The sequence below is a fragment of the Chroicocephalus ridibundus genome, chromosome 6 (genome assembly GCF_963924245.1).
Source record: "Chroicocephalus ridibundus chromosome 6, bChrRid1.1, whole genome shotgun sequence".
In the NCBI taxonomy this organism is placed as follows: domain Eukaryota; kingdom Metazoa; phylum Chordata; class Aves; order Charadriiformes; family Laridae; genus Chroicocephalus; species Chroicocephalus ridibundus.
In genome coordinates, this window is record NC_086289.1 from 3151585 (window position 1) to 3166532 (window position 14948).

The 14948-nt window shown below is 40.2% G+C and overlaps 2 protein-coding genes across 3 annotated transcripts in view; one reads left to right on the plus strand and one right to left on the minus strand.

The window, feature by feature from the left end:
• INSYN2A (inhibitory synaptic factor 2A) overlaps positions 1–10818 on the plus strand; it is a 51769-nt gene extending 40951 nt beyond the window's left edge. Inside the window, exon 4 of the mRNA XM_063339240.1 lies at positions 7605–10818. Within this exon, the coding sequence (XP_063195310.1) occupies positions 7605–7788 (184 nt within the window). The 3' untranslated portion in view covers positions 7789–10818. The remainder of the gene's footprint in view (positions 1–7604) is intronic.
• Positions 1–14948, minus strand: part of DOCK1 (dedicator of cytokinesis 1) — a 323879-nt gene that overhangs the window by 208890 nt on the left and 100041 nt on the right. The gene's annotated exons all lie outside the window — the stretch shown is intronic.

Genomic DNA, 14948 nt, shown 5'->3' on the forward strand with positions numbered 1-14948 from the left:
TTTTGAAAATAGTTATTTTGCATGTGAAATTTACATTTTTTTGCTAAGATTCCAAATCTGTTTTCATATATATTTGATACAGAAAAGAATACTTACTACTTAGTATTAAAGAAAAAAAGGAAAAAAGAAAAAACAGGTTGGTTTCTAATTTTTTGGAATAAACAGGAAACCGATCAAACGCTAAACACTATTAAAAAGACAAGGTACCAAAAACTTAAACTGCTCTAGAAACCAATAGGAAAAGAAACACATCTACATTTGATTCCCCATTTACCACAAAATTCTACTTCTTTCTGCTATGAGAAATATATTCGAGAACTTGAGAGAAATTCCAGCCACAGGCATCACGGATGCCTTCTCCCATGGCAGGAGACTATTCCTACTGCAGCACACATCGATTCCCTGCCCCCACTCCCAGTTAAATACCCAGTTAGCCGCTACTCTGAGGAGGGGGAAAGGCTTGAGTCGTTACCCCGAAGGCGTCACCGGCCTCCGGTCACTGGGATTCTGGCAAGGACAGGATTAGTTTTGCTGCACCTTACGGAGCTGGAGGCTCAAACACAGCAGAACCACTTTTCTTGGGCCACAGCATCACTACAGGTTTTAAAGCCTGAGTATAAAGTCCCCAACTCCACAGCAACAGCCGAAAACAGTCAGTAATAAGTATTCAGCATCGTGTCTTTATAGTATTTTCCAGGCAGTATTTAAAATGGTAGTAAAAAAAATTGGTTAAGTAGGAAAAATAAACGAGCATTTTATCAAATGTTAATCCGTGTCAAATGCTAATCTATTCCTTAGTATCAATATCTCATAAACCGAGGTCAAAAACCAGTTTCAAAAGCATCTTCTACCAACGAAAAGACAAATTCACAAACAAAAGACAACCTTTTACATCTGTCTTTTACAAACTAACGTAGATTCACCATTGAAAATTTTAAGAACAGCAGCTAGGTTTTATTAGGGTATATTGTCTGGACAAAGTCAACTGAAAGACTGACGTCTGGCAAAATCTTGCTATTAAGAAGAAATGGCATTGAAAGGCGGAAATTGTGCCAGTTCTATAGCACCCGACACGCACGTGGACTAAATCTTCCCAGCCTGTTTTATTCTGTGATTATCTTCTAGCAGAACTGCCCTTTCCGCTCCTGTTTAAATTACCATCCCGTGTGAATTTTAATCCTTGAACAGAAATCTATGTGAGAAAATGAGTCTTCTGTTTAATTTTTTTGTGCATTATTCTAAGGCCTTTATCGTGAATTACGTCTGTGAAGGAGCATCCCGAAGAATTCCTGCTAGACTTCCCTGAGGTCAGAAGCACTCAACAGCTTTTACGAGGCTACTTTAGCTTCTGGAAGTAAACTTTTTACTAAATCAAATCACTAGCCAATTTCTGCAGAGGGGGAACAAACAAATCAGGAGTGCACTATTGTAGTTCTTGGCAAGCAAATTACTCAAAGCTGCATCAACCATTAATTTGGCTACTTTTCACTCCTTTGAAATGTTGAATTATGCCGGTTTTCAGTGTTCCGTTTTGTCTATGATATTGAAGTTATTTTAAAGGGTACTCTGACCATTCAACAGAAAATACGTTATTAGAATCCACGAGGTGTAACTGAATACAAGTGGCAAAGGAAACAGGTTGAAGTGATGGCGATACGAGTTAACTAGTGAGCACGGAGCCCGCAGGGAAGCACCTCCCTCGTATAGGTTAGATACAGTGACAATTACTAAATTAATAAATTTGGCAATAGAAAGCGAAAATAAGACAAGTAGACACAAATTCTTAAGATTTCATTACTATAGCAAAATCAGGTAACTAAATGATGAGAAGAGTAGTTTTCTCCATCTTTTTATTTCCTGCCCACATTAACTTACACCCTCATCTTATCTCTAGGCTGTAAGATGCTTAGTAGAAAAATACGGATCTTAACGGCTTGCTAACGCTGACAAGGCGCTGGATCCTGGGCGTTCATGATTTTCAGGTTGAAATTTAACAGAGATTGCCTAAAAGTGTATTAAGCTAATTTTCGAGTGATTAGCGCTTATCTGGATCCCCTTCTTCCAAGATGTGGCATGCACTAATGCCGTGTCATCCAATTAACGTGACCCAAAAGGAGACACTATGATATTCTTTAATTCCTGCTTCACCTACCTACCTAAATGCAAAGAGTTAAGCCGCTCTATACATGCTTGCAGGATTTGGGCCTTAACATTACGGAGTAGGTAATAAAAAGGTAAACAGAAGGGGATAAAGCCCTCAGCAGCCCAGTCCCCAACCCGAACTATCCTGATTCAGCGATCTTACAAGTATCCAGTCATCAGCATCTAATAGTCTTAAAATGATTCATGCTAATAACATGTGACTGCGTTAAAAAAGAAGAAAACCCATCCGTATTTCTCAGCTTGTTGCTAGATACCCTCCCACAGCCCATATGCTTAAAACCAAATGGTTATGACTCTTCAAACTCTGTTTTCAATCCCTGATACAGCAACAAAATTAGAAAAAGTTCACTCTACTGCCAGCATGCAAAAAATAAACTCATTAACATACATTCTCCAAATCATTTAAAAAAAGCCATGATGCCCAAACCGGCAAATCCAGCACAGCAATCCCTAACCCACAGCGCGAGGATTTAGAAGATGGGACTAGCTAGAAAGAAGCAGCCTGAGGAAATCGGCCGCCTTGTGCGCACGCCTTGAGCGAGGTGTCCAGACTGTCCACCTCGGCTCTACATCACCCCGTTACCATACAACGGGCCCTACGTACATCGTTCCAACACCTCTTGCAAGCACCGATTTCACCCACACGCATTACACAGCACGTGCACGCAGAGCAATATTGTGCTACACAAACCCCAAAGAACCTTTGAGATGTTCTCAGGGCCTCCAAGAACAGCTCAATGAGGAGTCGGGCAGTTCTTGACTCCTCTCCCCAAGGGCTTCAGGCACCAGGCACAGTCCTTCACTCATGAGCAGCTATTCAAAGGATTTTGTGTCTCTCTCTCTCCTCAATACAATTCAAATCCCGCATAGAGAATAGTTTTGTTCCAAGTTTGTCCTGGGGTACTCGTTATTACGGTACGCGCGTCTTCATTGTTTCCCGAACACAATAACTCCACTTCACAAAGACAGAAAAGCAAAAGCTGGGGGCCACAATGCCCAGAGCAAAACAAACAGAGAAACCCCACGGAGCTTCCTGCTGACTTCAATTCCAAAATTAACAGTCGTGTGTAAAAACAGTTTTCAAGGCAGCATTCAGCTGCCTTACTGTTACCCTCCAACTTTTTGGAACACTTGGCCTCATTCGCTACAAACCCAATTTCCACAGAGCATCAGTGGCTCTTCCTAGGGACAAAACTACATCCTGATTCCTGTTTCAGCTGGGCTCCTCAGTCAGCTCAGTGCACATCTACGTCGTGCAATAAATAACACCAGGAGCTGGGAAGTGGGAAAGGAAGAAAGAAAAAAAATATAAAAAAAAAAAAAATCTAATTTTGGGTTGCCTTTGCCCAGGGTATGGGTCCCCAGCCGGGAGCAAGGTGACGGGCACAGCAGGCGCAGGATGCTCGGCTGCGGCGCTCAGCCAGGCACCGGCCAACGGAACTTCCAGCTGCAATCGCAAAGCCATTTTTGAGCGGTCCTGGCCTAGACCCCTCTCACTGCGAAGGAACCGCAGAGACTTTAATTACAAAGTTCTCGCCTGTGTTTAATGAGCACTGCAAAAATAAATTCTCAGAGGTCTGTCATTTGATTTTATTTGGCCAAGTTTTCACGGGAATGACATCTATGCAAACACCGATACACAGGGCAGCTGCCCTAAAATGTGAAGTTTCAGTTGTAAACCTTGTAAGTACGTAGTTGCTTTGGGGAAAAAACAGAGAAAACCAGAGTATTTATCAGAGACAAAATTGTACTGGTTAGACTTGTTCTCAAAAGCAGCCTGTCTATTTGTACTGGAGTTTCACGCACAGGAAAAAATTGGGAGAGGCAATCGAACATGGAGAAACTCCAACCCAGTGTTCCAAATTTGGCAATATTATAGGTAAATGAACCTTTAGTACGGCCTCATCAGACATGAGGCAAATGTTTGTGATACTAATAATATATAATATATAGATTCACCTCTTGCTTTTGTAGGGCTTATTCAGAGTTGTCAGTCAATTGAAAAATACTATTATTTCATCTAAGGAAAAAAATGCTTCCGAAGGCGATAATTATAGTCTCCATCATGTGTAATGCTAGAAGAATATAGAGTCCTCGCTAATTAATTTTACGGAGTTCTCAGGGGGAACCTTAGAGAAGAGACAAAACCAGGCAAAGTTTGCAAGCGAGAAGCGCCACATGGCATAGAGAGTATTTGAAGAAAAGGCCACGTTGAGAGGAAACCTCCAGATCCTTGGGATACGAAAATAGCGCCAAGCAAAACAAACTCATCAGAGCTGGGACAGGTGACAAAATCAAGTTCATGAATGCAAGAATGGGAAGGCTAAAGGAACAGCCTGCAGAGAGTATCTGCTGCTCTCTAACAAAAATATAGCGAAGCCAGACAAATATGTAACACTTGCTGAATTCAGTAGTATTTCACATGTTCGATATAAAGACCAAAAATAAAGTCAGCTATAGCTCATTTAGAAAGATACATGAAAAAAAAAATCACAGAATAAGGGTTTTGTATTATTACTGCAGCACAAGCAGGTGTTGACTGAAACCCGAGCCTGCAAACAAATCACTGCCTGAGAGGAGAAGTTCCATTAAAAGAGCCTACAAAACCAGATAAATTGATCTTGGTAAACAACAATCAATTACCCCGCAAAATTTACAGTTACAAATGCTGAAACAATACGAACGTTTTCCTTTACCCCCTTTATACTCTTCAGAAGTAAAGTATTTCATTTCAGTGTAAAGAGCTGAAAGACAGCCTGAACTGTGCTGCAAATGGTTTTATGCGGGAGAAAATGATAACAACACGGGTTTTGTCATACGGACTAGAACTAAGAGGGTTTTTCTCGTGAGGTTTATCTTTAATAGAAATTGATCATGAAAAAAGTTATTCTGTTCAGCACGGGTTTGTTTGTTTTGGTTTTTTTTTTTTAAACAATTTATCTTTCACATCAATTTCAAGCAGCTTTTAAGAGAGCTCCCCTGCAAGAATAACGTTTTGAAAGAAGCAAAAAAGAATTCTGCCAATGCCGGAGATGAAATGCCTTTTTTTTTTTTTTTCTCCCCAAAAAATCACAGTGAGAAACAAAACTATAATATAAGCCAAGTTCTGCACGGATTTGCATGCCACTTGAAATGAGATTGAAAGAGCTCTTGGAGAAGAATCTATTCCGTGCTGCGGTTCTCTCACATATTACTGAAAGCATTTACGTGGTGGGGCATTCTTCATCAACCCATAGCCCCGTCTTACCCCAAAAATTCACGCCATGCTTATCTAACCAACTGCTTTTTGCCAGTCAAACAAGAAGGTGTTATCAAGTCGAAGAGGGCGTCGTTCTTTCATTAACAAGGACAGACGTTAGATCAATCCGTAGGTGTGTAGTGTGCTCCTGGAGGAAGAGGTCACCCAACACAGTCGTCTCCTGCAAATTCAGCATTCGTAGGTGGAGTTCCAGCATACTGCTGACATTTTAGAAGTTATCACCTTTGCTTTAGAATGTCTTTTTACTGCTTAAAAACACGGAGGCGAGGAAAATATTTTGAATATTTGAACTCTTACCCAGCGTATTTCTCCCCTCTGCTATTAGAAAGTTTATCCAAATCACTGAAATGGTGACGCTTCTGCTCAGGATGTGTTTAACAGTTAAACCAGGCACCGCCAGGTGCAAAACCAACCAAACACCAAACCAGGCACCGCCAGATACGAAAAAAGACCCTGCAGCTTTCCAGGACCCCCTCCTAGGGCTTCACTGGAACTCCTTGTAGGCAGAATCTTCAGCTCTTCAAAAAAACAAAGCACAAAAATATCCCCAACTTCTCATAGCATCTTTGATTCCCTCTCTTCCACCCTAAGAGAAAAAATAAGAAGAAAATAAAATCCACCTAGATCGGCAGATGCCATCAGATGGTATTACACGTTCAATTTGCAAAGGCAGCGGCACCGAAGCCCATGAAAAATTTCCCGAGGCTTCTGTTCTTCCAACATACTTGGAGAATTTGCGCTGGAGTGAGTTCAGGTGGCTTGTACTGCATTCTCCCACGCATCCAGGATGGGCTGCTGCTCTCCTTAAGCCGGATAGGGGTAGTAGTAACAACCGTTTTAAGAAAAAACAAAACTCTCTCTTTTTAGATGAGCTACGCTGGGAGTACGAGGCCTGAAAAAGCAGACCTGACTTCTCTAGTGGTTTATGCCAAACCAGCAATGGCAGAAATAACTCAGAAAACATATTTACTACTTATTAAAAGCAAACTGACGTCCAGGAACAATAACCTCATATTAATGCAACGCTGAAGTAGCGGCGGTAGCCAGTGCAACGCCCAAGAACCTCAGCAGCAGAGGTGAAAGCCAACCCCAACAGATGCTTTCACACACAAACCTCACCTCAATCATTAACTCTTGCATTTAAAATATCAAAGCAAAAGGTAGGGAAGAAATAAGTTAACCCCGCTGTCTGAATTCCCTTAATTTAAGCCGGTCTTCTAAACTCATGCTCTGATACGCAAGGTAAGGACAGGACGAGAAGGCTCAGCGCAGAACCTGGCCACCAGCGGCTGCGCCAACGCACCCGAAACCAGCCAATTCCAGGGTATTTGTCAGTGGCCTGGACTCGGATTCGAGTATCAAACAGAATTAACCTTTTGCTGAAGTTTATAATGTGGTTTCTTTATTTTATAAGGTAAACTTGAAACAATTTGTAGCACACCGTTGAAATACGGATTGTAATTTCATCTTTACTATGTTTCTTAATTGCTAGCGGGCTTTTGTAGCCAACAAAGGCTACAAAGCCAACAAAAAAATACACCACAAGGTGTATTTTAGAGCTTCAGTAAGTTTTTTGAATGCAAGCTTAGGGTTAAATGAGGATCTCCCTGATTTCTGTTACATTTTAGTAGCAGTGGAACAAGCAAATACACACCAGCTACGACTGACACAGGTTCTTCCCAATTTACCTACGCATCTGGTCAGCTAAATAAATAGATCATTAGACAGTTTTGTCTCTGCACTCATTTACAGCAGGGGCCAAGTAGATTTTATGTTGTTATCCTCATTAGAGGGCTAAGTTGAGATGCTGTCGGCATATGCTAAAGGCCTGCACTGTAAAAGAGAACAGCTTTTTAATTTATTTATATTTTCCACATGTATGCGAGTACACACTTATGACAGCAGTTTGGTGAAATTAATCTAACTCATGGTCAAACTTGCAAAAAAGGGAGAAGTTTGCACAATCCCATTCCTATTTCTCTTTTGCAATATGTTCTTTTTTGACCTCCCTCCCCCCGCCTTCACTTTCGGTGCAAGAAATGTGGAGATCCGATTTAAACATTTATTTCGTATTTGAATTTCATAAATTAAGCACTTGTCTATTGGTGTCAGATGTTGGCTTAATTGAAATCTTTCTATCCTCGTAATGAGTAACTGATTGCTTTCTTCTTCCCGTTTTTAGCGTGGAATTGGATTTTAAACAGCAAGAAGATAAACTACAGCCAGTTTTGAGAAAACTTCATCCTATCGAGGAAACTCAGGTTGCACCTTTGCCTTATTCTCAGGAGAGCTACTCCTCCACTCCCAAGCAAAAATCCAAAACTGAATCAAAAAAGCATGGAAGATGGAAACTCTGGTTCCTTTAACCCAAGTCCATTCCGTGGGGAGTTCAAGGCCTTCTTTGAAAAACAAATATTTGGAGTTGCATCACTCATCTATAACGGGATCTTGGTAGACTGACGAGTGTTACCGGCAGCGTTCAGTTCTCACCGTATGTACCAAAAAGGCCTTTGTACCTAGAAACTCATGTCCCGAAGCAAGGCGTTAGGTAACACCTTGCCAACTTTTCTTTGCAGTTCACCAATGTGGGATGTAAAACCTGAATTGAAATTTGTACAAAGATGGAAAGTAAAACTATTTCCCTCCCCCCCTTTAGATCTGAAAGCGTCACATTCTAACCTGTTAAATTGTAGGCTGTCATCCTGTACACAGCTAAATATCACTATTGTTTTAAAGCCTTTTGGGGGTTTGGTTTATTGTCTCTAAACAACGAGGGGAAAAACAAAAAGCAAGCAAGCCTTATGTTTGCAATGGTCTTCAGTTTTACAAATCCACGTTGATCGGGGAGTGCAGTTTTCAGCACACAGATCCTGGACAAAGCACAATTTTTCATGTGGTCCAAGACCGAGAATAATCTCTAAGATGTGACTATATGTATATTTGCCTTCATGCAATGTAGACTTCAGCCGAGCTCTCACATTTCGACGGCGCACCATCACTTCTAATGTAGCTATGTCCTCATCACCAGACGAACAAGTCCGCTGCCCACCTCCAAGGGGTGAGTGGCGAGAAACCCCCAAAAAGTCAGGACAAGCCTTTAACCCCACCAAGCCGACAGTGTCAAGGCTACGGGACAATCATCTGTCCTAGATCTTAATCTTTTGGTACCCAAAAGGTCTAAATGACACATTCTGGCCCAGAAAAAAAAAAAAAACCCAACCCCACAAACAGACCAATCAAAAGCTCTACAGATTCCTGGCATTTGCCAGAATTTAATATCTTTTTGTAACGCAGCCTTTGGAAAACCTCTACACTATTGCAGAAGGCACCAGAAAATTTATAGTGCGCATTATGCTTTGAAACCTCTTTGGAAGGAGCAGTAATTTTAAACGTTATTTATTTACTAAGCTTCTCAGATGGGTTTCCCAACACATTATAATTTATATCTCAATCTATTAATTGTACTTGCTAACCAACACACTTAGGGAAGAGATGTGAATCTATTCCTCCCCCCTTTTTTTCTAACATGACACTTAAAATTTTGCTCTGAATTATAAACTGCAGCTTTTTCCTTTAAGTTCTTGCTGCTGTCATTAAACTTGCATCTAGAGTGACCGCTTGTGGAAAGGTTTCTCACGCTAGAAGTGGCCAGGGAGTGGGAATCTTGGTGTCTTGTCTTTTTTTTTTTTTTTGGAAGGATTTACGATACTTTGAGTCATACAGTCTCATGTGACAAACTGGTTTACTAAGAATTGGTTTTGGAATGGCATCCCCTGCAGCGTGAGTAAGATACAAATTCTTTAGGTGGAAGAAATGCAATCATTAGCAGAAGAGTTTGCACATACTAAAAGATCTGAAGTGTTTTCACGTACACTGTTTCTCCTCTTAGCCCAGCGTCAAATCCATTGCTGCAAGAAAACTTGAGGAAAACAACTTTTTTTTTCCCCCCCAAAGCAAAGAGCAAGAAAAGGAAGTTAAAAAGGCAACAGAAATGCAGAAGATGTCTATGTCCACCTCAAAATGAATTGCAGCATGATTTAATGAAGAAAAAAAAAAAAAGAAAAAAAAAAGAAATCACCTTTTCAGGAAACCTTCAAGAGGGCTCCGAGTTCTTCTGCATAAGCAAAGAAAATCCTGAAATACTTTTGTGAAAGCTGAAGGATTAGAAAAGGTGATCCTGTGCAGTTCTTTCATGTGGAAAAAAAAATAATCTGTGTCACGTATTTTATACCGGTTTGAATTGAAAATATAAAACTGCTTACAAGACAGGCCACCCTACATCTTTTAGAAACCTAAGAATTTCCAAACAAGAATTATTTTTTTTTCCCTAAACAGAAAGAAAAGTCAAATACGGACACAACAAGAACAATACAACAGGATTCAGTAGTATTTTAAGATAGTGTTAGTAATTAATGAACTCATCCATGCTAACACGCCTAGTGTTTGGGGGGTTTTTTTAATAAGAAATGAAATCAAGCGTCTCTCAATGGCAATCAATTACAAACCGTTAGCGTCACCCAATCAGTAGCTTTTTCCCATTAAACCTATTCGAAACGTTCTCGTGTGCAGGGACTCTGACACAAACCCGAACTGTTTTTACGTGCGGTTACGGACTCAAACAGAGACCAGTATTCTGTAATCATTTAAAATGACGGAGGAAAATTCACTGGTGAAACATTACAAGAGCTAAAAGTGAAAGTTCTCACGGCGTGTTCTGTACATGTCCAGGCTATTTTCTTAAGAAGTTGCAAATTTTTAATTTTTTACATTTTTTTAAAACTGGAAAAAGCTAACATACATATAGTCTCGCTTAAAATTACATATCGTGTTATATGGTACCATACGATGTAATTTGTAATAAAATGTTTTTGCAAGTGTGTAAAATGTATCATATTGTATTACATTTAGGATCACTCAGGCTCAGGTTAGATAGACACTGAGAGAAAAATCCTAATTCTTTAGAGCTTTTAGTTAAACGTGACTGACAAAGCTACTTTCACCCTAATGTAGAAGATCTTATAAAATGCAGGTATGAGATTCTAACAGAGACAACGCATCTTTATTTTCAATGTGGGGCACACCACAGCTTTGCTGAGTTCGCTGACAATACCATGCACTTTCATACACTGATTCGCTATACGCACTTCTCCCATACCATGCTTAAAAAAAATACTTTTTAGTCAATAAATACTGCAGTGATTTTTCTATTACTTGCTCTTTTTGGAGTCCATATGATTTCCATTAAGCAACAGTTACATTCTTTGTTTTAGAGCTATTAAGAAACACTATTCATGTGAGTATCACTTGTTTTCCTAAAGAAAAAAGTCACTGTAAAAATAGTTTTAAAAAAATCAGGATAAACTGAAGAAAATCATGATTAAAACTGAAAAATCCTACCATCGGTACAAAGTGTTTGCTTTTTCTTGGTTAAGATGCAAAACCACCGTCTACGCCTTTAATTTCACTCCGTGTTTTAAAGGTTCATCACTTTTTCAAATTCAAGTAGGTTCATTTTTCCACGAGCACCTTCAAATCAAGCCCCCTGTCAGATCAGTCCAGTTCTTTGGCATCTGTGTAACAGCACACATTCTATATTACCACTGGAATTTCTTAACCGGATTGCCACTAAAAATATAACCACTACACCGACACAATGCTGATCTAGTGGAACGAAACGGACTGCATGAAACAGTTTTTAGTATTATTTCAGCATCCATAAAATACAGCTGTGGCTTATTAAAATAACTGGAGTCCTAGAAATTTGCTGCCGGTTCGTTCCGACAAGCGTTGGTAGGGCATATTCCATACCCGTTCGCTACACCAGCGATATTACACTTTACAACATAAAAAAAACTCAGAGGGGAAAAAAAAAAATAAATCATGACCATCATTCAAATACCGCTTCAGTTTTTTTGTGAAATTAGTCTGAGATAAATAATTTCAAATGTGTTTGAAAGATAAGAAAATACGCAATTCAATACATCCAAGTATAATTTTTTCCATTTTAGAAGTACAGTGAAGAAAACCAAGCTTTCTCCCCAACATTTTGGAACCCATCAACCCTACACTTGACAGATTTTAAGGCACAGAAAGACAATTTACATCTGGCTTCAACTCCTAAATAACTTTCACCCTAGAACTCTCTCCCATGACCCTCCATGACTCATATTTTACTTAGACTTGCATTTTACTGCCTTCTGAAAAAGCATCCTGCCTTGAAGATGCCAAGAGATGGAAAATCCACCACTGCCTTTGATTGATCGATTATTGCAATGCTCACCTCCCGCATCTGCTCTGCTTCCCACTTGTCCCACTCCAGTGCTGTCACCAGCTCCTCCTCCTTCCTCTGACAGGGTCATCTTCACCCTACAGAGATTCTCCTTCACTATCGCGGAGGGGCACCTCTAAATCTTCTTTCTATTAACCTCAGCTTTCACATCTCGCACCACAAATCACTGACTTTCTCTACTTTCTGATGATTTCTGCAGCATTTCTGTTTTGGTTCACCGCATCCTTGTTTTAAAGTGTAGAGGGGGGAAAAAAGCGACATGGGAAACAATTCCCTCATCAGTAAAGTCATAAAGTCCTCTCCTGTCCACCGCTTCCTAGGCACACATCCCAGGAGAAAAGCAAATCGCATTTTCCCCCCATCACAGCAGGTGTTCACACTACTTTGTTCACCATATACCATTACGTGGTTTTCGGAGCCGCTGCTCTTAAGGACAGAATCTCTTGGGAGTCAAACCACTTCCTACCCTCTTTGCTCTTACATTTATGAGCTACATTTTTTTTTTCTGTATCAAAACAGAATTAATTTGTTCTGCCATATAAAGGAACCAAGATTGTCTATTTCATAGACAATGATCATACAGTTGCACAAATCTGCCAACTGAAGCATCTTCCAAAAATTGTACACAGAGGGATCCAAAAACCCCATCTGGACGTCCTTTCTGAAATGAAAGAGTTCAGCAACTAGCTTGTTTTTCTTGGCTTTGTAAATGAAAAACATACCAAGCTGCTGACCACAAGGAAGTAGGGAGTTGTCGTGATTCATTTTGGAGCTACCGTTGTGACCGGCCAATTCTGATTTACTGGAGGCCAACAAGTTGACTCGCATGGAACGCCAACAGTCTTCAAAAGTTACTAGGCAAGGAAAGAGGTGGTGTAAGATCATCCTTCAAAAAAGACCTAAGGAAACACGCTCGATTTCCCTTTTTTCAGGCATCGTCTTTAGTAGGAAAGATTTTGTGATGTTCTTACAGGTGCCATAAGCAGGACGAGCTCCAGGCACGTGCAAAAGGAGCCCATAGCAGCCAACTTCTGCCAGCAGCAACGAACTGCTTTTAGTGATCAAGTAGAAATCCCCAGTGAGACTTCCAGAGGAAAAAGTAGCTGAAAATAATGAGTATTAAAATGGTGACAAGATTTTTTTTCTTGCATGTTAAAAACTCATTTGATACGGCAGGCTGGAAACTAACGCTAATTTCCAAGTATATAAACTCACCGCTTTCACTGAAACGACCTGCAGAAGTGGCCAGAATGTGTTTAATCTTAGTTAATCCAGACACGGGTGAAAGTGAAGGTTTGGGGGATTTATTTTAACAAGTGCTGGTGGCTGGAAGAGAGTGTGCAATATCACAAGTGTTAACTTCAAATTCTTGCTACCAACTTCTACCAAAATTACGGTCAAATCAGGTTTTAATCCATCACTTATACTCTGTTTTATTTATTGTCTTGTTTTTCTTCTTACAACTGGTCTATCTTATTTCAAGATAATTCTCTTTTGAAAATGTGTGATAAAAATAGCTTATGGCTTTTATCTATAAACTCACGCGTTTAAGGAAGCACAGATTAAAAAAAACCCAGAATGTACAAAGCCAAGACATTCTTGGAGAATCTTTCCAGTCTACTCAACACTGTAGAAAAGGCACCCCCCGTAATTAAACATGGTTAATTGGCAATTTAAGGTTTGATAGAGAGAACCTTTGCCACGGATGCGAGGTACAGCCTTGAAGAATACTGAAGACCAAAAAGCTTTACAAGGCCATACCCGATACCTCCCATATTCACACTGGGATGCGGTACGCGTCAAGGAAGAGTTACCAAGCCCCTTTCTTGTTTCCTGGATTAAGGTGGAAGCAAATGCATCCAAACCAATCACCGTGCAGGTCCCGCCATCGCTGTAGGCTGCAGGCGGGTCCCTTGCCTTCCCCCGGCCTTCAGCCACACAGAACCCTCTCCACAGAGAAAGTCATTTGACTTATTTACCGTTATCTTTACTAGCCCCTAATTGCACATCCTCCTGAAACTGTAAATTCAGTGTGGTATGCCCCCATTACATTAACACATCTGGCAACCTCATCTTCTACTGAAGATTTTCATTCACCAACATTAAATCACATTATATTTCAGCACTCCACTTCTGCCACCTCTGTTCCAAGATAACTGCATTTTCACTTGAACACTCGATTTCTTCACGATCCTCCACTGATCACATAAAATTCCGGTCTCTCAGAAACACCGTCTCTCACCACCTTACCGCACAGCCAAAACCCACACGAGTGTAAGTCACACACGCCTCAGACTCGGAAGGGTATACACAGAATATTATTAAACTAGAAACCAAAACAATTTTTACAAACAACTGGTTTGGGGATCTATAGGGGTAAACATCAAAGTTCATGCGTCCCAAATGCCGCAAGTAGTTTCACAGTGATTAGAACAGAGGTTTATACAGAATGTGAAATTAAAGAAGGTTGACTGCCACCATAAGGGGGTTGTGACTCCACGCTCCTGTGTTGCTACCAAAGAGGAAAGAAGTCTTGTCTTGGACAAGGAGGACCACGTCCCCCATTCGTCTGCGCTATTCAACGCAGGATCCTCAGAGCAAGGCTTCCAGAATGAAGCTCACAGCTGATAAATCTGAACGCATATCTTGTTCGTGTCTACAGGAGTAAATGCCGATTTCTCAGTATTTTTGATCCATTTTTGAATATTATTTTTTATTATATTTAAAGCATATTACGCAACACTAGGTTTTGGGTGAAGCCACATAGCTAAGAATTTCTTCAAGGTGAAAACATGCAAGTTTTAGTACACCAAAATAGCTATATTTTACAAGAAACAAATTGCTATGTCCTGTATTTTACTTCTTTTGAAACAGTTATCATTACTTGAACTATGTCTCTATAAAGATCCTTTATTTTTAAAATTCCTTCCTTCTACTCATTCTGGATGGTTAATTCTCTAATACAAGTTGCAGGTAAAACTATAGTAACATTGAGCGAAGAAAAGTTAATGCATAACTTCAACCTGATTCTGATCCAAGAGGGGTCAGGTTATGCGTCTAATTATCGCTTGCATTTTACTCTTCGTACTTTGCTGATGCCACAAAAATGAGTTGTTACTGGGTGACCCCAGGGGCATCCATTTAGCAACGGACGGAATTTTAAGAGAGGAGCAAGTGCTGGCTGAAAACACCCGGTCCTATTAATACTCATTCCATAATTATAGAGCGTGATTTCAA